General features: G+C 35.0%; 1 protein-coding gene across 4 annotated transcripts in view; it reads left to right on the top strand.

Annotated features, from left to right (window-relative positions):
* The window catches only part of LRBA (LPS responsive beige-like anchor protein), a 736,343-nt gene that overhangs the window by 691,422 nt on the left and 18,884 nt on the right, over positions 1–26,037 (top strand). For 3 of the 4 annotated variants that reach the window (XM_027117137.1, XM_027117135.1, XM_027117139.1), the window contains 4 exons: positions 1,648–1,840; positions 6,338–6,400; positions 11,374–11,529; positions 16,968–17,135. In XM_027117137.1, coding sequence (XP_026972938.1) covers positions 1,648–1,840; positions 6,338–6,400; positions 11,374–11,529; positions 16,968–17,135 — 580 coding nt within the window. The remainder of the gene's footprint in view (positions 1–1,647; positions 1,841–6,337; positions 6,401–11,373; positions 11,530–16,967; positions 17,136–26,037) is intronic. The other variant, XM_027117138.1, reaches the window with a different exon arrangement.

Raw genomic sequence — 26,037 nt, 5'->3', positions numbered from 1 at the left:
CACACACACACACACACACACACACACACACACACACACACACACGAATGTAGCAGAAATTAAAGCCACCTCGTGCTGCGTTAAGTGCATGCGCCATAATATACACCAGGTGTAGTAATTAGCAGGCACACGAAGGCTGCCTATTTGTCTGGTTTTGCTGCTGTTGCTGTATCCCCCTGTGTTTTCACACCATCAGATAGTTGGATTTAATTGAGGCCATATCAGATGAGGCATTACTGACACCTTTAATTGAATGAGCATCCAGGGAGGATTAACTCATAATATTGATTGGCTTTTAGCCACTTGCTTAGAAGGGTGTCTGGGTAGCTTATTAGTTGCCTTTATTTACACCTTTATGCAAAGAGTGCAAATAGGAGTGCAATATGTTTTTCTAAGTACTCTTAATAACTTTTTTTAAAAAGCACTGATAATAAAAATGCAAATGTATTTAATTTTTTATTAGCAGTTCTGAATAAATACGTGTTATATATATGTGCCTACACATTTACATATACCTGGTGTTTTGAAATATGGCAAGAGGAAAGCAGCCAGAAGCACTTCATCAAAGTGTTTCAATTCTGAATGATACTAATCAGCTATTAGAAAATAGACATGGTAGAGCAGATTTGCTGAAAATGCACAGTGCAATTACTGTATGAGCATACTACCACAAAGTATAAATAAAGCCAGTAAATCAGAGTGGTGTTATGTATGGCTCGGATTATGACATATGGTTTGTAGGAATGTTCTAAATCTTAGTAGTCTTCCAGATTTATTTTGTTGCTAGTTATTAGAACAGACAATGTTTTGTTTAACATTTTCAGTTACTTTTTGCTTTTCAAAGGAGAAATCAAAAGTCTTGAGCTTTAGTTTCTTTACCAAGAGGGAGGGGCGCATCTAGCTATTTCTCTTTATCCTTAGCTGCAGCAGAAAGCAGTGGCATTTGCATTATAATAGGGCAGTGTTTATGACTTGGTACACTATATAAATATATTGTTTTTACAAGTACATTTAATTATGCATTGCTTTGAAACACCCTTATAATTAAGTTTGTGTATTACATTCATAAATTATTTCTCTACTGTAATAATACATGCATGCTGTACAGCTATTTTTTTAAATATATTTGTTAATTAATTATCTCATTATTTAGTTGTCAAAATCTTCATGCTAACTCAGCACAACTTTTGATGATCTTTGGAAATTACCATGGCTTGCTTTTGTGCCTTATTGCCTATTCTCATTCCTTTTTTTTTTCTCTCTTTTGTATCAATACTTGACACATAATAGCAATTGGAATGGTTTAACACAATCCCCAATACTTTGCCTATTTAGAATTGAAATCAAATCATTCTTTTAGTTCTTCATGGGAATTGGGTGGGGAAGGGAGTTAATAAAATTTATGGATTTTTAAAGTGTTTCTGTTAATGTAGTTTACTTCAATCACCTAGAAATTCAACTAATGACATACATGAAAACCAAACAAATACTAATTGCTGTTTCTATAAGCCTTTCTGCTTCACTGTGCTCTCACTTGCAACTTGTGTTAACATGGTCTTCCCTGTTCTTTTCCTGCACCCTTTCTTTCTTGTCTTTCCTTGTCTTTTCCTTCTTGTATATTTGGATCTTGTCTTGCCCACTCAACAGTATCTCCTCCTGCAGAGTCCATTGATGTTCACAGACCAAGCTCAGCAGGATGTTATCATGGTTCTAAAGTTCCCCTCCAACTCCCCTGTCACTCACGTGGCAGCCAACACCCAGCCTGGGTTGGCAACTCCCGCTGTGATCACAGTCACTGCTAACAGGCTATTTGCCGTGAACAAGTGGCACAACCTTCCGGGTAAGTAAAGAAATATCCTTATAAGGCATAGTATAACTGCTGAACACTGTATCAAGATATTTTAATATCCACCTAAATATATTATATCTCAACATTTAAGCTTATTAGTTTTCAAACATTAGTCTGAATCAAAATTAAACATACTTTGAAAGGTTTAAAGAAGTTCCCTCTGAGGCATATAATACAAAAGTTAAAACATAAACTCTTCAAAACAAAACAAAAAAAAAATAAACTCTTCTTTGGCATCTGGTGGTTCTTCTTTATTCCTTGGAGATAAATATTATTTCTCATATTCTATATTGTGTCCATAAATAGTATGTATTTATTTATCAGATGTTCCTCTTTTTTCCACTTATTCATTTGCTCAATAAACACGTCTGATTGTCTGCTATGTGCCTTTTTGTACATGGCATGGAAGTATTTGTTGTGGATGATAGAAAAAAGAACACTTAAATTACCCAGCTAAAATATTACAAACCCATAAGTACATTCTGTTCTTTCATTAAGTGCTGACTAATTAGGGTAACTAATGGCAAGATACTGAAATAACCATCAAAATCACAAACAGTCAAAATTTGAAGAGACATGAGAGTTCGTCCAGTCTAGACCCACATTTTACCAGTAAAGATACTGAGCCCCAGGGAGCTTGCCTTGTTCAGTATCACATATGGCAAGTCAGTGGCAGAGCCAGGTTTGAACCCAAGTTTTCTGACTCAAATTTTATGATCACCCCTCTGTGATTTATTGTCTCTCATTAGAACAGGAATGTTGGGATCTGGATTTAGCACTGTTCCTTTTGGCCACTAGTTAGAAATTCTTCTTTTACAGAAGGAAAATCTTTTAAAGTCCTGGAGATTATAGGCTTTTCTTCCCAAGCCGTTGTTTTAGGTAGGAAATTTTAAAAGATAGATTTTAATAGTCTGTTAACTTGTTATTAAATCTGTAAAATGTGCATAAAGCACTGCCCATTATAATGCCTGAAATGGTTGCACAAATATAAATTCTTGAACAAGGGCCTCATGCCAAATTAAATGCAAGAGATTTTAGAATGGAACAGGATTGAATTGACGTTCAGACAAAAAGTAGGTGCACTAACTATGTTCAGCAATGTAATAAGGTATGCATCGTGACGAATCTGTGGTTGGTATCAGAATTTCTTAAATATAGCCGTTTTCCTGGCCATTAGAAATGAAATGAATGGCGATATTTGATTAGAGAATAGATTTCATAACAGTAGAGAAGGTAGAAGTCAAGGCAGGTATAGTATCTCTATTATTAGGCCCTTTTAGTCCCTTTTCTTCAAACGAACATATCTTACAGAGGTAAATGTGTATGCAAATGACATACTTATATTTTGGGACCAAAGATTATAATTTGATTAACAACTGTGATTTCTTTTTTGTTTGTTTCTTTCTCTAAATACGACTCGTTAGAAGAACATGCTGACGGTGTGTTCTGCAATGCACACCAGAGGATCTACCTCTGCTGTGTGCAGTTACCCTTAGAGCTTGGCAAAAGCACCAGTGTGTGTGGCCTAAGGGCCCCTGCAAACCATGCTTATCCTGGGTCGTTAGATGTGGTGGCTCTGAGAACCTCTTCAGTCTAAACAGAGTGACAGTACATGTGAGGAGGGACAAAACTTTTCAACTGCTAGAAAGCCCTGAGCACTCTCCACCCCTATCTTTAGTCTTAGGCTAGCAGTGAGCTAGCTCAGCAGGAACTGAACTGGCTCAACCAGAGGGCTGCTAGGTCTCCAGCTGATACTTAGTCGTTAGGCTCTCTCCCTCAGCACCGATGACTGAGCTCCTGACACACCCCTTTGGAGCAAGCCCATTTCCCTGGGCTCCCCTTAGTATCAGTACTTGATTGTCAGCTGTTCTCTTCCCTACTCCACACTTTTCTATAGATCTGTAAAGTGATTTGGGGGCCGCATCCCTCTGCTGGAGTACCACATATGGTACATCCACCTGCTCTGAGCCCAAGCTCACTTTTCTGTAAGGTAAGAGCTTGGGAGACTGCATACGTTTTGCCAGTTCTTTGCCTAGAATTCTCCCTAGTGGGCTTTCTTTGGGTCTGTACCTTGTGTCACTGGTGGTTTTTGTCCCCATCCTCTGGCTTTATAGTACGACACAGCAACTCTTCACCAGATAAATTACAAAGAATGATAACATATGGAAATACACAGGTGATTCTCTTTCTACAATGTGATCTCCAATTCTCAATACACCTACACCTAAAAATATTAAGCATCCATTTTGTTAAATCTGTGCCTCATTTCAGGTATGTTTATTTACATAAATCTGATCTTTCATCCTATGTTGTGCTGCCTTCACCTGTCAGTATGCCTTGATTTAAAACAAATGTCAAAACTTCCTAACAGCTTTTTTTTCAATGAATATCAAATTCATGTTGCAGTTTTTTTTAGTTTAGATTCTGTTTCTTTTCTGAGGTTCTGTGATTTCCATAGCTTGTTCATTAGACAGCTAGCTCCTGTCAATGCAGTGTCTGAGTCCTGATTTAGGGGAAGAATCATCTTTATCCTTCCATCTCACTCAAAGGACCTTGCAGAGCCTCTGAAACAATAAAATAAAGGCACCTAGTGTCTATAGAGCATTTTGTAGGTTCTGAATACTGTTTTAATCACTTCACACATATTAACTCACTGAATCCCCTCAACAACCTTAGGATGTAGGTTCTGTATTTAGGTTGAAATTGCCATTTCTGTAGGTCAGAAAGCCAGGTATTGGTGATTTCATGTGGTTCAACCTAACCCATCTAACCTGTTTTACAGAGCAGGAATCTGAAACACCGAGACAACATAATTTTCCCAAGGTCACACAGGCAGTTAGTGGCAGAACTGGGATTTGAGGCATGACCAAAGATAGTTAACCTCCTAAATCTCTTTCACTGACAGTCTGGTTTTAATGTTTCTATGATCCCAGATTCTCAAAGTCGTAGCGAAAACTTCTCAAGGTATTGGTGTTGATTGGCACTGGTATTGCTGGAAGTAAATGGCCCTGTTGGGTAAATCAGGGGCTGTGGTGCATTTTCCCCGATGATTCCCTGTATGTGCCCTGTGATTTCCTTACTGGCAGAGCTAGTAATTAGCAAAGACAATACCTTCAGTAAAAGAGGGAGTCATATGCCTTCCTTTTTTCATCTACTTTAATGTCTTATATATACTCAACTCTAATTTTCAGTGCTAATATTGTACTTACTCAGGTTATTTTATCAGTATTAATGATCTTCCAAAAGATCATTGAAAAATCCTTGAAAAGTTGGCATTTACTAACAGGGGAAGTGCTAACATCAGAAATTTAGAATTAATCTAATGAACACATTGGAATATATCCCATTTTTATTTTCAGCCCCTCAAGGACAGTCAGAAAGACTTCTTAAAATCTGATGATAGTAATATCATCTTAATCTTAGTATCTGATGATATTAAGCAGAGCTCTAATACCAACCAAGCAGTAGTTTAAATGCTTATGAGTCTATAAAAGGCAGATGCGGACCAGATTGAATGGCTGAGTTATTGGAGGAAAATCATTTGGAAAAGGACCGAGAATTTAACTCTCAGATTTACAAAGCTGAAAAAGATCATCTATTCTAAGCCCTTCATTCTGGGGCTTCTGATTTGCCTAAGGTTGCACAGCTGGCCAGTGGTCACTCCTGCTTCTCACAGCACTTCCTCTCCACCTCAGGTCCTTCTGCCTTTCACAGGGAAACAGCCTACAGAATCTCTTTTCAATCACAAAATATAAGTACATCTGAACCTTTAGAACTATTTTGAGAATTAAACAAACTGTTCTTAGTATGGATTGATTTTTGTTACTCATTTGCTTCTCAGAGTATTTTTAAATTGAAACTATGGAAATATTAAATATTAATAGAAGTTTTTTTAAAACTGCAATCAGATCTTTAGGGAAACATTTCAGCCAAATGCATTTAACTAAAACATTTATCTGCGGATAGCTTTCTTTATTTTTATTCAAACTTTCAATTGATTGATTTTACGTGATGGATGAAACATTAAATGCTCCTTGACTTAGAGCTTTCCCTTTCTCCATCATAAATTGACGTTTTTGTGGCTCCTTTGTGCTGCAGCATTCAAAACTGCCTTTTTAAGAAGTAACAAAAAAATAGTATTTGCTACAGTCAGCAGATGGTTGTCACATTTTGTTTTCAGTGCGCCTTACCACTTAATTTTGTTTTGTTGCAGAATCAGAGGTTGCCAGTGAAGCATCTGCTATAGCTTATGGCCTAGGACTGGAGCCACTGCTGATGGCACATGTTCAGAACAGCACTAATCTAAAATAAATGTTTAATAAGCTAGCCATAGAAGCACCTGGAATTTTTTTTCTTTAAATTTTACAAAACTGTATGAAAAATTTGGAGGTTAGAAACAATTCTACGTGAGATTCGACTTACACATTTTAATGTAGTTTAGTATATGAAAAATAATGCTTTTTTTTTTTTATCGTTTGTGAATTCCAGCTCATCAAGGTGCTGTACAAGACCAGCCATGCCAGCTGCCAGTGGAAATCGATCCTCTCATAGGTCTGTCACTTCCTTCTCTCTTTGCGATTCATTAAGCTCTGTATGGTGGCCCTGAAGTGTAGATTACAGTTGTTTTTCACTTGCTGGTTGCTGGGAATGGAATTTTCCTGATAAACCATTTGCATGCAAATTGGAATGCAATGAGCTGTGGCTATGCTGGTATTTCATCAACTCCCCCTCGTTGGTTTGCCTAATTTGAACAGGCCTAGGACGCGTGTCACTGAAAATTAATATGGATGCTGTAATAATGTGTGATTGAGAATGCGCATGAAGTTCTGTCAGGATAATATTGGATCTTTTCATCACTCAGACTTGTTGATGAGCAGGAGCGAGGCTCGTTATGATGAATTGGTGTACCAGTAATGTGATGGAGCTTCTTTGCTCGGGAAATTTTCATAATAACAGCAACACTGTGTTGAGAAAAATAAAACTGTAGTGCCAGGGTTTCATCATTAAAGGAGATCAGTCCTTTCTTCCTGGACGCTCCGTTCAATCTGAGGGGATTAATGTGCAATTGCAGAGCAGTTTCAAAGTTGAAATATATGGCCCAGCCAATGGCAGTGTTAAGGTATTTGTATTCATTTTCCTAGGGTCCTACAGCCCAATAAATTGCCATTGGAGGTTAAATTTGTTCAGGGTGAAAAGAAAAAAGGAGGAGCCCAGAAAGAGCCATTGGGATGAAATGACTGCAGCAGATGACTTAGAATATATAATTGCTGTTGTGCTTTTTGAGTAGGTTAGTTGAAATCTCCACTTTAGCATTTTTCAGCCTATAGTGGGGATTTCAAATGTGGCCCCACTAAGAGTGTTAAGCCTTGATATCGAAGATTTTAGTCAATAACTTTTAGAATAAAAAACTTAATTACCTAGCTGCAGGGGTGTGCTGCTAGCATGGCAATTGTCAAATTGCCCTGGCACAAGTAAATTTGTTAGTATTTTAAAGTTTTTAGATAAAGCATATGAATAAGCTCATTGATTATTTTAAAATTCAAGGTGTTCCCTTTGTGTATGTCACCTTTTTTTGTCTTTAACACCATTGTTTCAGTGGAGAGCTAAATGACCACCATTTGCAGATTGATTATCAAGATGAACTAAAGTAACCTTAAGCTCAAAACTAAGTCATCATTTCCCCAAATATAAGCAGAAATCTAAGAAGTAACTATCTATATGAAGGCTAATTACTACCCTGCTTCCTAAATCTTATTGTGCTTTGAGTAGATATGATTTGCCGTATATTTTTTAAAAGCTTAAATCCTCACTTGGGTAAAGTTTTAAGAGTCAGGAAAATAATAAAACCCATTTGCTATGCTACTTAAAGCCTGATTTCTGAAGTATAGAATCATTGTCTTAAACCTTGACAATGAATATCATATAGCATAAAGTCTAAATTAATTCAGAAATTGTGACCCTTTAGACAAGGCATGGTGAACTTTTTTGGTAAAGGGCCAGATAGTCAATATTTTAGGCTTTGTGGGCCATAAGGTCTCAGACACAACTACTTAAGTCTGCTGTCATAGCACAAAAAGCAGCCACAGACAATATATAAACAACTGAGCATTGCTGTGCTCCAATAAAATTTTATATACAAAACCAGGCACAAGCCAGATTCAGCCTGCAGGCCATAGTTTTCTTCCCTACTCTAGATCATTGGTCCTCAGACTGTTTGCTCCTGTATCCCTAAAGTAATTGTTTAAAACCACGTACCTTCTCACACATTTTTAAGTTGACATCTGAAAGTTTAAATGTGACATCATCACAAGTTTAAGTAGTTACAGTGGTTATTGTTTTTGGCATAGTGTATAAAATTTTAAATACATCCAGTAGAATCTAAATATCAAAGTCACTTGAGAGTCAGCATTTTCTGTTTTAAAAAGTGCATGAAAAAGCTTTTAACATTTGAAAATTTTACGTATTCCTTTCTCATCTTGAATTTATATTTTCATTGTACTTTCCTTGCACAATTTTATTTTAACTTTAGAAAATTGATTACCCTACTATACTGCTTTCAGCAATAAAAATATGTATGTAAATGTAAACATTGAAATTTCCTGTGACCATAAGGCTCAGCTCAAAAAGTTAATCTGCATTGAGTTATTACAAATATGATTAATACACACTTATTACAATTTAAAATTTTAATAAATATTATTGAACATAAAACATATTTATTGGAAATAGGAGATACAGCTTTAATGAAATGAATAGGGCTTTTCTGTTCATGTATTCATGGATAAACATTATTTGTTGCTGAATGAGACAGAATTTGTCAACAGTTCTGATCTTTTGGGTTTTTTTTAATAGATGGAAGCTTTGAGGAATGTTACTCACATAAGAAAATAGATAGGAAAGGAAAGAGTCTTATTTTAACAATGTCATTCAAATCGTTGAACTCTTTGAGTTATGTGACAAAATTCACAATGATGTATTATTAAGGATTACTTTTATGGTCTATCATTAAATAACCATTTTAACAATCTATCACTGAAACTTATTTTTAATGATCTATCAATTGACAGCATGATTAGATCCTCCTTCCCTTTTATAGAAAGCAATGAATTGGAAACCACCTGCCCTGCAGAATGATTTGATACCTAGGCGTTCACCTTCCAGCATCACATCAGTATTTTGAATTGTCCCGTTTTTACTATGGTGCTTTACCTCAGGGTAAAAAAAGAGATTTTTTTACCCTGGGGTAAAGCACCATAGTAAAATTCTATCTAGTGGAACAAGAGCATGCAAAAAGGGAGGTAAGAAAGGAAAACTCACCGGAGAGTTCTCAGGCAAATCTGTTTTAGGCAAGAGAACATATGAAAGTTGAGGAACTAGAAATTGATTCCCTTAAAACCATCTGTGCCTGTGTGTTCCTTGGGAAATCTTATACCCCAAGGGATATGCATGTCCCAGTTTGAAGACTGCTTATCTAGACAAATATACCTAATTTTCATCAAATAAAAATACTTTCCGTATGGAATCTTAGGAAGTTTACTAGAGAAAATAAAGAGAGATAAAGGAAAGGCAGTTGGGAGATTATATCGATTGGATGGATGGATGGATGGATGGATGGATGGATGGACGGATGGGGGGTTGCAATGTTAAATTATAAGTAAGCACTTATTTGGAAAATAGATCATCTGAATGCTGAAGGGGCATCAGCCTTTACCCATGGGTACTTTGTGGTCATTCAATTCAAAATTATGCACATGCCCAGATCTGTCAAATTAGGTCCTCCCAGGAAATCATGCCAAAAAGACGAGTGAAAGTTTGTATCATAGGAGCGAAAGTCATATAAACATTGGCAAAAATAAACATTGTTATAATTTTCACGTGGAATGAAGAACTGTAGTAACCAGTATAGAAAATACTACATATCTTGTCTTTAATTGCTAGGTTTCTTGGAATTAAAAAACTAAATGGTATCACCCAGCTTCACTGCAGTGAGATGCTAATGTCTCTCCACGATACACTATGATACATAAAAGCTTTTTTCATCTGCCAGCGAGTTCCCTTTGTGTGGAAGGAGGTAGGGAGTGATTCTCGGCTAGAATCGGCCCTTTTTACTACCGCTATCACTTACTAGCCCATTAATCTCCCCAAAGTATATGAAGCCTATTATCAAATAGTATCTAATAATCCTACATGGTTAAGTTGTATAGTGAGACACTAGCAGAATTTTGCAGTATTTCACGTGTATATGAATATGTTTGCTGTGTTGCATATGCCATGAGGGCGAGGGATATTTTATTCCTCTGTATTCCAGCACAGGACTGGAGAGTATTTTGAACACTTTTTTCTTCCATATTAGTTTCTGAGCCTTCTATTGAATTGGCCATACTAACTTAGTTACTACATACAATGAATATAACATAGATATATTTCTTTTTTTAATTTTTATCAACAGTGCATCTATGGTATTTTTTCCCCAAAAAAACTGCAAACGATGGTACAAAGAACATAATAATCAGAGGCAGAAATTTATTTTGTTTTGTTCTTATGTCTGGTATGATCAAGTTTCTTTAGCAGTGTAAGAACCATAATTTGTATTGGAAAGTTGGTGATGAAATAACTCTTAGATCACTAGCAACAAAGCTTTCTATCTGTTTGGCTTCATAATGCCAAAAAAGGCATCTCAGTGAGAATTCCTTTGCTGATAATGACACACTTGATAGTGTATTTCTGGAGGATTATTACTCTTCACATGTGCATGATGTTGCTCTGTGTCTGACCTTGTGCCTCGTGACAAAGCCCATCTCAGGTGCCCTGTAGCGCTCTGAAAACACACTGCCAGACTGGCTTGTTTTATTGCTTACAGGAGTAAGAAAGTGGCAGTGTGCTATGCTTTGACTTCTTCAATTACAAGTATCTTTAATAAATAGTCATTTTACCCTTTCCTTACATGCAAGTGCAGCTGTAAACAGGGGAAATGGGAGTTCACATGTAGTCAAATTAAAGACCTGTTAAAGCCAAAGTAGTACAAGATGCTACAATATTTCAAATATATGACATTTATATTCTAGTATCTCTTCCTTGTGACAGAAAGTTAAAGGTAATAGATTGTCACAACATGAATCCATTCTCATGACAGTAGATGTAATGAGATTGTCAGAAATACAAACCTAACTGTGATGCGATCTGGAGATTCTAATCTAGTTTGGTCCTGCCCAAGAGCTAGATAGAATGTTCTGAGAATTGTATACTATGTATTTTAAAATTGTAGTGTATTATTGTTTCTTTCCTCTAGGCAGAATTTTTTACTGAGCTGTTGAATTTGGCTACCCCTGTTCTTCCGGCAATCAGATTGTGTTTTCCTACTTGGTTTTTCAAATATTACTATATTGAATATTAAAGATCAGATATTCTTATCCTGGAATGTATTGTCTCTCCTCCCTCAGCCCCAACCCCCAGTATGACAAACTATGGGATGTCTTTGTGCATGTGAGTTTAGGAGACTTTTTTTTCTTCCTCTGTTCTCATAGCCAGCAATACAGGAATGCACAGGAGGCAAATCACTGACCTTTTAGACCAAAGTATTCAAGTGCATTCCCAGTGCTTTGTCATCACTTCAGACAACCGCTACGTTCTCCTCTGTGGCTTCTGGGATAAGAGTTTTCGAGTCTACTCTGCAGACACAGGTAACTTCATCATTTCTTCATCAGTGAACTAAAGTTTATGACAAGTGATGTTCAGAGGCTTGAGAATGCTTTCTCATCTTCTTCCCTCTAAAAATTACAGAATGCTAAAATTTGTGAAATAAAGACAGTTTTCTCCTTTCAAGTAATAATCTACTCTGTAGTCCATTATTAAGTTAACTTCAGAATGCTTTTAAGAGGCAGTTTTTGGTAGGCTTGTCTCCCAACCTTCATACTTGCAGAATGAACGATTCATTTCGAAAATATATCCTGGTATGTAAATACTATATGCACGTGTATATGCATAATCTTATGGCAAGTGCACATACTTATAGGTGTATTTCCCCACTTTGGTGTTATATAAAGGTTATTTTTTCCCTACTGGAAATTCTCAGTAAGTGTATTTCTTGGGAGCAGATATCTTGCCTCCACACAATTCTGCACAGAATCTTGCTGAAAACTACACCATCATGAAGGAAAGTAGCTGACTACTGATTTTGTGTGTGACAGGAGGTCTTGTTAAAAATATAAAAGTTTAAGTATAGGACTTCCCTGGTGGCGCAGTGGTTGAGAGTCCGCCTGCCGATGCAGGGGACGCGGGTTCGTGCCCCAGTCCGGGAAGATGCCATATGCCGCGGAGCCGCTGGGCCCGTGAGCCATGGCCGCTGAGACTGTGCATCCGGAGCCTGTGCTCCGCAACGGGAGAGGCCACAACAGTGAGAGGCCCGCGTACCGAAAAAAAAAAAAATTAATTCTTGATTATCCAAGGAGTTTGTCCTAGGTATATTTTGATGATAGCATTGTAACAATAGCAATGAGAGAGTAGGGGAAAATAGTTAAATATGTACTGTGCATAGAATAAACCCTAGAAGTTGTTTTCAGGCATGTCCTGTTTAATTTTTGTTTTATGGAATTGATGATCTAATTTTCTCATAATTTCCATCTTTATTCTGTAGAATAGAGAAAGAAAGAAAACATTATCATTCAGGTCTTTCTGATTACTTGGGTTTTTACTAGATGTTTAGGTCTGTGAGGTTGATTACTATTGAATCTAAAACTCCTCTGGAACTCTTTAAAAATGCAATAGGGATTGATAAGCTTTCCTAAAATATATTTATTATTATAATGAATTTTCTCTGATTTAATTATCAGATTTAAATTTTAACCTTTTCTTTCACTATTATGGTAATGACAACCTTGGCATTATCTGACCTCAAACTGTGGTCCCTTCTCACACAAACTTTCAGATTAAAATTGTTACATCCTCTCACAAGTTTTCCTTAAACATTCTTTTAGATTGCATATTGTTTTTTATACATTAAAAAATATTTTTTAACTCACATACAGTAAAATTGAAATTTTTGGTTATAGTTCTGTTCGTCTGGGCATTGTATACAGTTATGCAGCTGCCACCACCACCACAGTTAAGATGCAGAGCAGCTGAGTTCCCCCAGAACCCCCTGTGCTGCCCCTTTGTGGTCAGCCCCTTCCCTCAGCTCACCCCCCTCAGAACCGCTGATGTAGCCTTCATCCCTATAATTTTGCCTTTACCAGAATGTCAGAAAATGGGATCATATATATATCAGCCTTTGGTTTTGACATTTGAGGCTTTTTGAATTTGTTGACATTTCATACCATTTTAAAAAGACATTGAATATTAATATTTGTAAAGTAAAGCTAACCTCCCTTTTATATAATACTAATAATTAAAATAATTCTTATAGTCACACAGTTCCCTAGAATTTACAGAATTCCTTCTTTCTCATACATGATATTGTGTCAGCCTGACAATAATCCTATGAGATACAACAGGTGTCCTTCGCTCCATTTTTCAGGTGATGAAACCGAGGTTTAGAAAGGGTAAGTAACTTGTTGATATCTGCATAGATAATGGTGCTAGAACTGGGCATTGGAGCCAACTCCTCGGACTTCATGGCATCTTTGTAACTATACCATGTTATCTCATATAAGTGTTACCTGTTTAAAAAGTAGGTTCCTAGAGCGTCTGCCATGTTACTTTACTTAATAAACTAGATGACGTTCCTTCCCCTTTCCAAAAGCCTTCTACTTTATTACTTTTTAAAACATGCATATGCGTGTGTATGTATAAAACATTTTCTAAGAAGTAGCCTCATTTTAAGCTTCATTTCAGTGGGACTGACTTACCACGTACACTAAAAATATTTATACTTGCCAGGAAAGTTGTGAAAAAAATCTCAAATGATAGTTCTAATATCTTTCTTAGTATCTTGTATACAAACTCTGATGCTAGTTTTATTTTAAATTATTTAAATTTTAAACGTGTCTGTGTTTTTATGGTAATAGGAATATTAAATATTTTCTCCTAAGTTTGGCAGAGACACAGGGAAAAATTGTACGATCAATAATATATAACGGCATAGCTATCACAAGTGTTGAATTCAATTATATTTTGGCACATAAGCCAAAAAAAAAGTCCTTCTCTTATTAGATTTGGCGGGGCAGGGAAGCGGGGGTAGAGAGAAACACGGTTGTAACAGGAAATTCTTTAAACATAAATCATGTTTTCGGGACACAACCAGAACAGCAGAGGCAACAATAAAACCTTCACTCGGCAGTGGGAATTATTTTCAGGCCACATTTTAGATTCAATGGTGCAGAGTCCTGAGCTTGAATTTTTTTTATTTGTAGCACAGCTGTCAAATAAAACATTAACTAGAAAATTTGTTCTGTCAAAAAGAAGATATTCTAGTGCTTGTGGTAATATTTGATATTAGTGTGTGGAGAGGTGGACTGGTATTAAAGGAAACAAAAAATAAAGGTTGAGGAACACTTATGAGATTATCAGAAAATAATTTACCAAAAAGAGCAGCAGGTATTTATATGCTGTGATTTATTTAGGAGGAGTGAACCTCAACCTCATAGCAATAACAAATATTGCTAAGGAAGGCTGCCAGAAGAGGAAAAAGCAAACTGAAAAAAATAATGTTTTCCAAAGTTGAGCCCAAAGGATAAATTGTAGAGAATGAAGTTAATTTGTATTAAAATATGAAACTCTTTAGATGTAAATACTTAAATGTCACTCCCTCATCTCGATCTTCCAATCAAATAGCTGCTCCTTTGCAAGCCTCCTGGCGTACGTGGAGCATTTGGGTTTCCTGTATGCCGTGACCTCAAGTACCTAATTGTAGTTGCTTTACTTATCCTCACTTCTACAACCCACTGAATTGATGGGTATCACATCTTAAATGGGCCTACTCTAAATAACCCATTTAAATCACTCCTGTAGTTGACATGCTCTCAGCATTTAGTATAGGCTGAGGCAGAAGTCACCGTACATACAGAAGTCAAAAACATAATCACATTACGGGGTGTTCAGTTTTTTCAGTAGTTAAAACTCACTGATTTAACCTTCAGTTTTCGAACGAGAGTGCATTCAGCTCCCTAACTTTTGTCTCATCCTTAGTAAGGCCTGCCTCTCATCTAACCCCACCCAATTTACCCCTAAACCTCTCTACTTTGTCCTTCATATAAATTGTAAATGATGCAAAAATTATTAGATTTTTAATATTTAATTTGCTTTCTTCTTTTCCATTTTTTTATTCTAGAAAGTCTTGACTTCTTACCATATCCTTTATTGATAAAAGCTAATTTTTAAAATGAATGTTTTGGTGTTAATTAAAAAGGTTGAAGAAATTCAGAAGTGAACATTTTTAACATTTAGCAGTTAAAATATCTGCTTTGACTAAAGTCTTTATCCATAGGAGAAAAAAAATGTCCTTTATTAATTTTGCAGTTTGAGATCGATATGAGTCTAATCTTAAGTTACTCTTAGTAGACTGTGTACAAGAGAAAACACTGTATTTGACTTTCTATCTGATTTGGATAAAGTACATCTCAGTATTTTACTTGTAAATTTGCAGACTTTATAATAAGCTTTTGGTTTATTAAAACCAATAATTTAAAAAATTTAGCGGAAATACTTTTAGTTCTATGTATTGTTATCTTGAAAAGTTTATACATGTAGATACATGTAGATACCAATACTTAATTGAGACCTTAAGCTTTAGAATAGGTTATGATGTGTTCCAAGTTAAACATATAAACTTTTTAGGCATACTTATTTTTTTCCAGCTTAATGGTTTTTATCTTGAACATCTGAATTGTATTTTTTATGACCCCACTGAAACGCTTATTTGAAAAAGAAGAAACACTCATGCTGAATATTAAGGGTAGACACTCTATGACATTCATTTGTAGATTCTCTAGACATTTCAAAGAGAAACGTTAGCTAGAAACTATAGGGAGAGAGTGGAAGGGCTGCTATAGATATTTAGTTCTTTAGACAAGTTTGTGTGAATTATAAACACCATATCTGATTAAGCAAAACAAATCTAAACGGTTTTTTTCTCACACTGTTATATGAACAGTTTATCCTGTGTTTAACATCCTAGATACACAGTAAGTTTACTGGATACCCCCGTCCTCACCCTACGCCTAATCATTACTGTTAAACCGTCATAATCTTAATTTCATCATCCTCCCGCCTCCCCAGGAACTTTCATCCTTCAGGCAATTAAAACAAAGAAAGAATGACCTGGCTCAGATTGTGGTGACAATATGTTAGTTCTTTTATCAAAATTTAGTTCATGTAAGCCTGATTTGAAGAAGCTGGGGAAGGGTAAGCTGGGACAAAGTGAGAGAGTGGCATGGACATATATACACTACCAAATGTATAAAATAGCTAGTGGGAAGCAGCCGCATCGCACGGGGAGATCAGCTCGGTGATTTGTGACCACCTAGAGGGGTGGGATAGGGAGTGTGGGAGGGAGGCGCAAGAGGGAGGGGATATGGGGATATGTGTATATGTATAGCTGACTCACTTTGTTATACAGCAGAAACTAACACACCATTGTAAAGCAATTATATTCCAATAAAGATGTTAAAAAAAAAAAACAGAAGCTGTCCAAAGTGGCTAATACTGTCCTTGTATAGATCACTTTGAAGAATAGAAGAAGAAATAAATTGGCTTTACTAATTCAGAGATGGGTTTGTATTAGTGAAGTTTGAATGATAGAGTATCTACAGAAAGGCAACTAAGTTTTGCTTTGTTTTGAATCATACAGAGTAACTTCAATTGTTGAAATGGTTCCAAATAAGGGTTTTCCTGGGCCTGCTTTAATCAGTAGACATGATTCATTTGTAATTTATAGGAGCTATGTATAATAACATTATTAGTTGAAATAGTTTTAACATATGTCTTAAATGTGACTATCACTCTTCAGTTGATTTTGTGGTTGTTGTTAACTATTCAAAGAAAACTTTTAGGTTGGACCAGGTCAAATTTTATTATAAGATCGGAATTATCAGAATCGGATTAATACAACTTCATTATCTTCTTAAGTGGAAATTTTTTCAATTTTTTAAATAGCAGTTTTAAAGAAAATTGTTTTGTATTTCAGGAAAATTGATCCAAGTGGTGTTTGGCCATTGGGATGTCGTCACTTGCCTCACTCGTTCAGAGTCATATATTGGGGGAAATTGCTACATTCTCTCAGGGTCACGTGATGCAACCCTTCTGCTCTGGTACTGGAATGGAAGAAGCAGTGGGATTGGCGATAATCCAGGCAGTAAGTACAATTTATTTTATAAGTAAACTTTTACAAGTGATGTATAACATTTTGCAGTGAAGTTACCTATTTCATCATGGTGAAAGTGAAACTGAAGTATCAAGTAGTTTTAATTTCTTAGTTATAATTTAAGAAAGGTCTGGATAGCCTTGTTATTAACATTTTGTGACCATTGATAATTCAAATTCAAGCATGAAATCTCAGTTTTCATGTTATCGGTTATTCTTATGATCTGAAAATACTAGTTCTTCACTGATAATGGCCGTCACCAAATAAAATAGAGGTGTTTCATTCACAAACAATAAGATATAACATAAAAGAGCAGTCACACATTATCTTGTTTATTGAATTCATGTTTTAAAAGAGCAAAAACATTATAATTTCATGGAAACAAACCAGTCTTTAGAAAAAATATGCTTTCATTTACGTATCAAAAGATGAAACAGGTCATAAAAGGCCAATACGGAATATTCAAATTGGCTCTTGGTTTTTCGGATGGGAAATGAAAATGTTCACCAACAGCCTTAAACATCTTTATGAAACTATGCTGAAGGCAGTAAAACAAAAAATGTGTAACCATTTAAAATTGTAATTCACAGAAGGCAAAAAAGGAAGCAGCTACCATTAAAACCAGTCGCACACAGCTGCAGAAAAGAAATGGCTTTAGAAAAACACATTAAGAAGTAGGAAAAAACAATTAAAGGGACCACCTGAAAAATGAGAATTTAATTAAAATGATTATGACAACACTGAAGAGTTCCTGCAAGAATAGCTTTAGATTTTTACTTCATAAGGTAGAGCATTTTAACTGCTCTTAAATATTTAGTTTCTTAATTTAAAGCAAGTTGCAAATGTATTTGGTTAAGGAGGGATCATGTTGTTCCTGATTACTTTACCTGAATACTGTGGCACTTGCTTCTGTCCCTCAGTCCCAAATTATAAAACAGTCTGAATATGTTTAAGTCCATCATATTTTGAATTGACTTCTTAAAGTTATGCTTATTAAATGTATATTATTTGTATGAGAGTGAAACCTTCTAAAAAAATTTACTCAAGAGCCAGTACAGTTTTAAAAGAGGTATATGCAAAGTATTTTTAGCAACGTTGTGTCTGCTTTGTATGTATTTTGTTTGGTGTAGTGGTGAATCAAAGTTTTTATTTTATGAACCTAATATGTATTTCTTATTTTAATCAGGACAGGGTAATTCCCTATACTAATAGAATATGAAAAGTAAGTTTAAGGCTGTGGTGCTATGGCTAATACAGTCTTTATAGTCAGATCAAACTTTATTATGTGTATCTATATGGGGAAGTAATGTGTATCTCTCATATTTACACAACATCCCATTTTATATGTAATTACAATAATTTTAAATATGTAAATTTCAGGGTTTTTTTTTTTTTTTTCACATTCTTTTGAGAAATACTTCGTGTTCTTTTCATTATGGAGTCTTATATTCTGCTCCTTCTTTCTGGCCTTTTAGGATGAGTGACTACTTTCAATTTCTTTTTTTTCTGTTTCTATAAATTCAGTTATTGAGATTCACTAAATTATCTCAGACAAAGCTAGATTTGACATAGGTAATAAGTATACCATTTTGTTATTTACGTGAAAATATTTAGGAAGAGCTTTCTTTTGTTTTAAAATCGTGTGAGATGTTTCATGCACGTATAGTAATCTAAATGAAAAAAATATTTTTTTTTTTTTTTTTTTTTTTTTACTTCTTTGACCTAACCATGTTATATGTCATTACCAATGGGTGTGTTGAGAAGTAGCTAAAGGCTACTTCTCTAAACCTAGCTACACTTGTATGTAATTGTTGTTACATTTCAAAAATTTAAGAATATTATAAAACTAGAAATATTCAGCTTTTCCAGAAGGGAGAAATATATATATATATATATATATATATATATGTTTAAATACCTTGTAAATCACCCTAGAGATGGTTTTTACATGTATGACATTTTAAGAAATGAATCAAGTAGGACTGACCAAATTGTGGAGTTTAGAGTAGAACAAAGCTAAGTTCTAAGCTTTGCTGTGCTGTCTTGTCTATGAAATGAAAGCAACAATAGTAACTGACTTAAGGTGTTATCAGAAGCACAGAATGCTTAGAACAAATAAATCACCACACACACCATCTTGCTGGCGTTAGAGTATATATTATAACGTTCTTTTTTTCATAAAGCACTTCATCTATACCCTCATTGTCTGCAGTATGGTGGACAATAACAGTAATGCTGGTAATGAAAAGGGAAAAAAAAAGAAAGAATAACGTAACAGGACATCTAATAAAAATTTTAGAAAATTAATAATGCATCTTGACTAAATTAAATTACCTTTCTCAAAGTGAACCTCAGCCTTTTTGGCCCTTTTATAACGTCTGATGTCCCAATTTAATTTTGCTTTAGCTTTGAAGGATGAATCTGGGAAAAAGACAAATAGGCACTTTTACATATAATGAGAATTTCCACACATTAGAATAGAAAAATGAACAAGCCAGTCTAAGCTTTTCAAACGAAAATGACAAACAAAAACAAAGACATTTTTACCCGCGTGTGAACTGTTTTAAACATTCATGAGAGCTGGTTCGGATTTTATAAGCCTGTGGCTCATTGATGGCTCCATGACGCAGCCGCTGAAGTCACAGCTTTTCAGATGAGGAATTTTAGGTTATGCTTATTTCTGTGTTGTATCTCTTGGATAAAATATAATTGACTTTTAAGAAATAGTCAGGCTTTTATATACATAACGGCGGTGTGGTCTCTAAATGAATACAATGCCTCAACTTAAATTTTTGAATTTAGACTTTCTTCTTGCTTGGAAGGAAAATGGGTAAATTTTTTAAAAACTAGGCTATTGCTTTTCCTGCATTTTATAGGTCTCATTCAAGTATTTAGCTTTTTTAATTTTAAAGATAATGAGAATAAGCTAGTAATTTTACTTGCTAGTGTCATAAGCCTATGCCATTTTCTCCAAATCTGATATTAATGCTGTATGTAAAGTTGTTAGCTTTAGTACTATTTTTTTAAAAATCATGTTATCCACTGTTAATAAGCACATTGCTCAGATAAAATCAGGCTAATTCAAACTGGATAAAACCTATATATAGGATAACTTGAGGCTTTTAAAAGGATGCACATGTTTTATGAAATCTGCCTAGATTATGTAGCAAAAGCCTTATTTTCCTATATGACAGATAGTGTTTCACTTTTGACTCTATTGTCTTGTGATAGTTATCTCCTGTGGGATGCAGTTTTCTTAATGAGGAGAAAAATTAAGATAGGATTCCATTTAGTTGTGGATTTTTTAAATAAAATTAACCAAGAACATTTCAAAGAAAGACATTTTCTACATGGAAGCATCTCTCTCTTTGCCTTAATATTCTGTGTGTTTTAGAACTGAATCTTGTCCACCAAAATGCTTTTCTTGGAATACTCATTTTTCTATCCAGACTGTACATTTCCAAATTTTGAAGAAAGTGTTCCCTGATGCATTCAATTGACATTTAAAAACTTTAAACTTTAAAATGATCTTATAATCAAGGTGAAAATTTACAAAAGAGTTATTTATCCACTATTTTTATATTGTATTAATAGATCATAAACTTAAAATCAAATGTTTATTAAGCACCTAAAAGTAAATGCTTATTAAGCTTTTTTAGGTATCTGAGTAATTTTTTTAAAGCCACAGTTGATTAGCTTTAGAAGAAAATGGTCGCTGACTATGAGGTGTTGCATAGATGCTGTGTAGTATTTCAGTAAAGTAGTTTTCCATTCTCGCATTCTGTTTTTGATTTGATTGAAAGGTGGCATTTTTTTTTCCTCTTTGCAATCAGACATGCTAATCTATGTCAGCTTTCTCCTTTATGGGAATGGCGTCTACTGAAAAAAAAAAGTTTTTTTCATAACCAGATTCTGTTCTTTAAGAATATTTCAGCACCGTCAATTAGAAGGAAGGTTTTATTAACCATAAGGCTAGCACAAACAGACCACAGAGCTGTTTTTTAAAGTACTGTATGCCATAGCTGCCCTGCTTTTTCTCTGTCTAAAACTTCATTTTGTTATACTCTCATCAATCACTTAAGTCATTACCGTAAACCCTACTGTTGTTAATTTTACTAGTATCACCCTAATGAGACATTCCTGCTATAATTAAAAATGAATTCTAACTTTAAGGCATTCTAAATTTTTTTAATGAATTTAGAATGATCTTGCCATATGACCATAAATACCACTGATATACATAACCTACTCATCAAGTCTATAAGAAAAGTGGTATCACAATAGGTCCAGGTGCGACTTATTTACTGGTAGCCTCTGTGCACATGTGCTTATGCATATGTATATTTTTGTGCACATATTTAGGAATTATGTTCTTTTTATTGTAAAGCCTAATACGCTTTACTAAGCTACCGATAGATCCTTATTCTTTGTCTTGCCAAAAATATAGGTGGATGTAACACAAGCAGTATGACTCCCTGTAAGTAGGCGTCCTAGAGCACCATCTGCTGGATGCATTTGGGGACTTAATGTTGGTAAAATTGAAAATCAGTACTTGTCAAAACAGGTGTACTTTGTTTTTAATTGCCTGTGATGTATTATTTATGGTTCACAAATGTCAAGATATGTACATCTGTGTTGAACCATATGAGTTTGTAAAAGAAATAACTTTCTGATTTTGCCCTGCACTAATCTGGATTTGGAATGTTATAATAAATATTTTGTTTAAGGAAAAAGTAGACACAATATATACCTAATGAAACAAAGCATCACAGTTTGTCAAGAAATAAACTCTTATTAATCGCAGGTCTTCAGTAAGCTACAGTTGGAGAAACTTGTTTAGATGATATTTTAACTTTAGTTTCCTTATGTTCACTAGATTCTGAATATGAAAGCAACATTTGAAACAAATAGCTTTTTTATATCTGGGATATGACTCCATCTGATTCTTTGTCAAGAACATGAGTTCTTATATCTATCTCATCAAGAACTTTCCTCGTGGCCCTACTTTTGGTTTGCACTATTGCACTAACACTAAGATTGCCCTGTATTTTTCTTTTTTCCTTGAAGAATTCATCAAGCAGTGTTTGAAGCAATATGTTGGCAGTGTTCAACTTCAGGTGACATTAAAACTATGTCTATGAAATTCTCCAGAAGGTCCAGGATGTTTAGTGCTCCATGATGTAATGCAGGCCCTCCCGTTTCAGCAAAACAACTCTGTATTTACTGCTTGTAACTAATAGTTGATGTGGTAGAAGGAATTATATTCATATGGCAAATGAATACAACCTTAATGTGCACCATATGCAGTGTGGTGGGGTGATGTGCCAATATATCACATTTATTTACCTTGTTTAGTTGCAGAAAAAAATGACTATACCATTCAGCCCATAGGCTCTGACCATATAAATATGGGAACAGAAGAACTGATGATTTATGCCCTCAAATTGGAACTGAGTATCTTCATATGTAGGCTTTAATAGTGCAACATCAAAGAAAATTGTCTAATACTTTATGCTCAGATAGGAAATTTAATTTCAAACAATGGCTGGAATTAACCATTAGTTAGAAGGTACAAATTCTCTCTAGTCAACTAAGTATAGTCTCTCGAAGAAAATGGTAAATGTGTCTTCTTTCATTTAATTGAGACTGAATATACTCTGAAATTACAAGCTGCTTCCCCACCCACCTTCCTTTTTTAAGCCTAAAATCGGGAGGCTTCTGCTTTTAGAATGTTGCATGTGAGAGAGAAAGTGAGAGGGAGATTACTGTAGAACTACTAAGGATTCGTTTAATGAAGACCTCCTGGAACAGCACGTTAGACCGACTTTACCACCTTCCAAAGAGTTTGCTTCTTCAGAGAAATTATATGACAACTTTGTGCATGTGTACCTCGTGTTGTACTTTAGATAGTCCTGAGAATTCATGAAAAGAGACCCATTTTTATATGAAACTAAGTATTAAATTCCTCTGATGATTTCTTTTACAGTTGCCCTGTTTTTAAAAGTAACTTTTTTCACATTCAAAGAGGTTTGGTCAGACTTCATATTTTGGATTTGAAGTGTTTTTAGGTAGGAAACAAAAATCCTTAGAATTCTTTCTGCCTTTCCTAGCTGAGGTCTTCATGACCGTTGAGCTTTTTAGCTTTTCTTCTCATAGCTTGTAACTTTCTACAACTGAGAGATTGCTTTATTTCCTTAGAGTGAGCAGGGTCAGGATGTTTCTTTTCTTTTTTTTTAATTGAGATATAATTGACACATAACATTATATGAGTTTCAGGGGTACAACATCATGATTTGATATTTGTATATATTACAAAACGATCATCACACATAGTTACACACTTTTTTCCAATGCTGTGAACTTTTAGGATCTACTCTCTCAGCAACTTTCAAATATACAATACAGTATTATTAACTATAATCACCATGCTGTACATTACATCTCCAGGACTTATTCACAAGTGGGAGTTTGTACCTTTTGACCACCTTTGCCCCTTTCGCCCACTCCCTACCTCTGGCAGTCTGTTCTCTGTATCTGTGAGTTTGGTGGGTTGTGGTTTTTTTTAATTCTACACGTAAGTGAGATCATAGAGTATTTGTCTTTCTCTGTCTGACTTATTTCACGTAGCATAATGCCCTTAAGGTCTATCCATGTTGTCACAAATGGCAGGGTTTCCTTCTTTTTTTGTGGATGAATAATATTCCATCGTGTGTGTGTCTGTGTGTGTGTGTGTGTGTGTGTGTGTGTGTAGCATTTTGTTTATCCATTCATCTATCAGTGGACACTTAGGTTGTTTCCATGTCCATTGTGAATAATGTTCATTCACATTTGTGAATAATGTTGCAGTGAACATGGAGGTGCCAATATCTTCTTGAATTAGTGTCTTCATTTCCCTCAGATAAATACCTAGAAGTGGAGTTACTGGATCATATGGTAGTTATATTTTTAATTTTTTGAAGAACCTCCATACTGTTTTCTGTAGTGTTTGCACCAGTTTACATTCCCAGTGCACAGGGGTTCCCTTTTCTCCACTTTCTTATCAACACTTGGTATTTCTTGTCCTTTTGATAAAAGCCATTCTAGCAGGTATGAGATGTATCTCATTGTGGTAAGCATTTCCCTGGTGATAAGTGATGTTGAGTACCTTTTCCTGTACTTGTTAGCCATCCATATGTCTTCGTTGTAAAAAACATCTGTTCAGAGCCTCTGCCCATTTTTAAATTAGATTGTTCTTTTGATATTGAGTTATATGAATTTTTATGTGTTTTGGATATTAATCCCTTATCAGGGATATGATCTGTAAATATTTTCTCCCATTCCATAGGTTGCCTTTTCATTTAGTTGCTGGTTTCCTTTGCTGTGCAGAAGCTTTTTAGCTTGATGTAATCCCACTTGTTTATTTTTTACTTTTGTTGCCTTTGCTTTTGGTGTCAAATCCAGGATGTTTCTAATAGCTAAAGATGTGAAAACCCTCTGTACTTTTCACTAGTGGCTTACTTATGTATCTTTAACAAAGGAACCTTAAAAATGTTAAGGAGGACAAATTACAAAGAATTTCATGTGACTTGGGTATTTAGGATAGATAAAAAGTTATGTTTTCATTTTTCATATATTTTCATATTCATAAGAATGGTAATATTACTTTTCAAAAAATATGAACAAGATTTCCTTTCAACAACTTTTCTAAGTATCTGCATTCTTTTTTGGAGGCAGAGTTTTATAATGTTTATGTTTACTAGACACTCATATGCAGCTACAGGAGCTATCAGTGAATTAGAGCCAAAAATAAGCCCGTCTGTGGGGAATTGGCAAGTGAAAAAGTCTCAAGAAAGTAGGATAAAAGAAGTACATTAGTTAAGTAAAGTTTGATATGTCCACACAATGAAAGACTGTACAGCCATTAACGTATTATGCATTGTGATACTGACATGGAAGAATGTGCTCTCTGTATTGTTAAGTGTAAAAGATCACCAAACTACATGTATAATATGATATATTTTAAGTGTCTGTGTCTGTGTGTGTATACCTTGTATGTATGTATGTATATTTACTATATACATATATTTACTTAATATTACTATGTATATTTACGTATAGAAAAAAATCTGGAACGATAACCAGTAAATGTTAGCAATGGTTGTTTTTAGGTAGTGGAATTTAGAGGCAGTTTTTCATTTTCTTCTTCATAATTTACTAAATTATATGAATGTTTTATAATGAGCCTATATTATTTTGATAATAAGAGACAATAAAGATATTTTATTTGGGAGGAAAATACCTAATTATTGTAATGTACCTTCCCTTCCTGCTCTAGGCTTCATGCCCTAGTTGTATCAGAATTAAATGGATTGTCAGGGAAGGTTGGAAAGTCTAAGAAACGGAGGAATGGGAGAAGTCAAAGTATAATTTCTAGAAATGAAGGTATATTTTCTCCCTGACTGGAAACAATAGTAATGAGAACCATCTCTAATTGGCATTTATGTGGCACAGGATCAGATATTATACTTTTGCTGGAGAGAAGGTCTGCAACAGAGGGTGAAAATACTGCTACTGCTTGTACTACTAGATGATACTTATTGAGCGCTCACTACACACCAGGCACCATCCTAAACACTTCACGTAGTAACTCATTAATCCTCATTGTAGTCCTGGTATTATCCTTGTTTTATAGATGAGGCACAGAGAGAGTATTAGTATGCCTCTACTTTCTGCCCTGGGTTTTGAAGTTCCTAGATCTTACTAGAACTATGAGAACTTGCCCAAGGGAGGTGCCATAGCTAGCAATGCTGTAGCCGGGATTCAAACCCAAGCACTCTAGGCCAGAGACACCATTCTTTTTTTTTTTTTTTTTTCTTGCGGTACGCGGGCCTCTCACTGCTGTGGCCTCTCCCGT

The sequence above is a fragment of the Aethalodelphis obliquidens genome, unplaced genomic scaffold (genome assembly GCF_003676395.1).
Source record: "Aethalodelphis obliquidens isolate GAN/ISIS:26980383/991018 unplaced genomic scaffold, ASM367639v1 scaffold17, whole genome shotgun sequence".
NCBI classification, from domain to species: Eukaryota; Metazoa; Chordata; class Mammalia; order Artiodactyla; family Delphinidae; genus Aethalodelphis; species Aethalodelphis obliquidens.
Note: the sequence above shows the minus strand (reverse complement) of the source record. Positions and strands in the feature narration are given on the sequence as shown.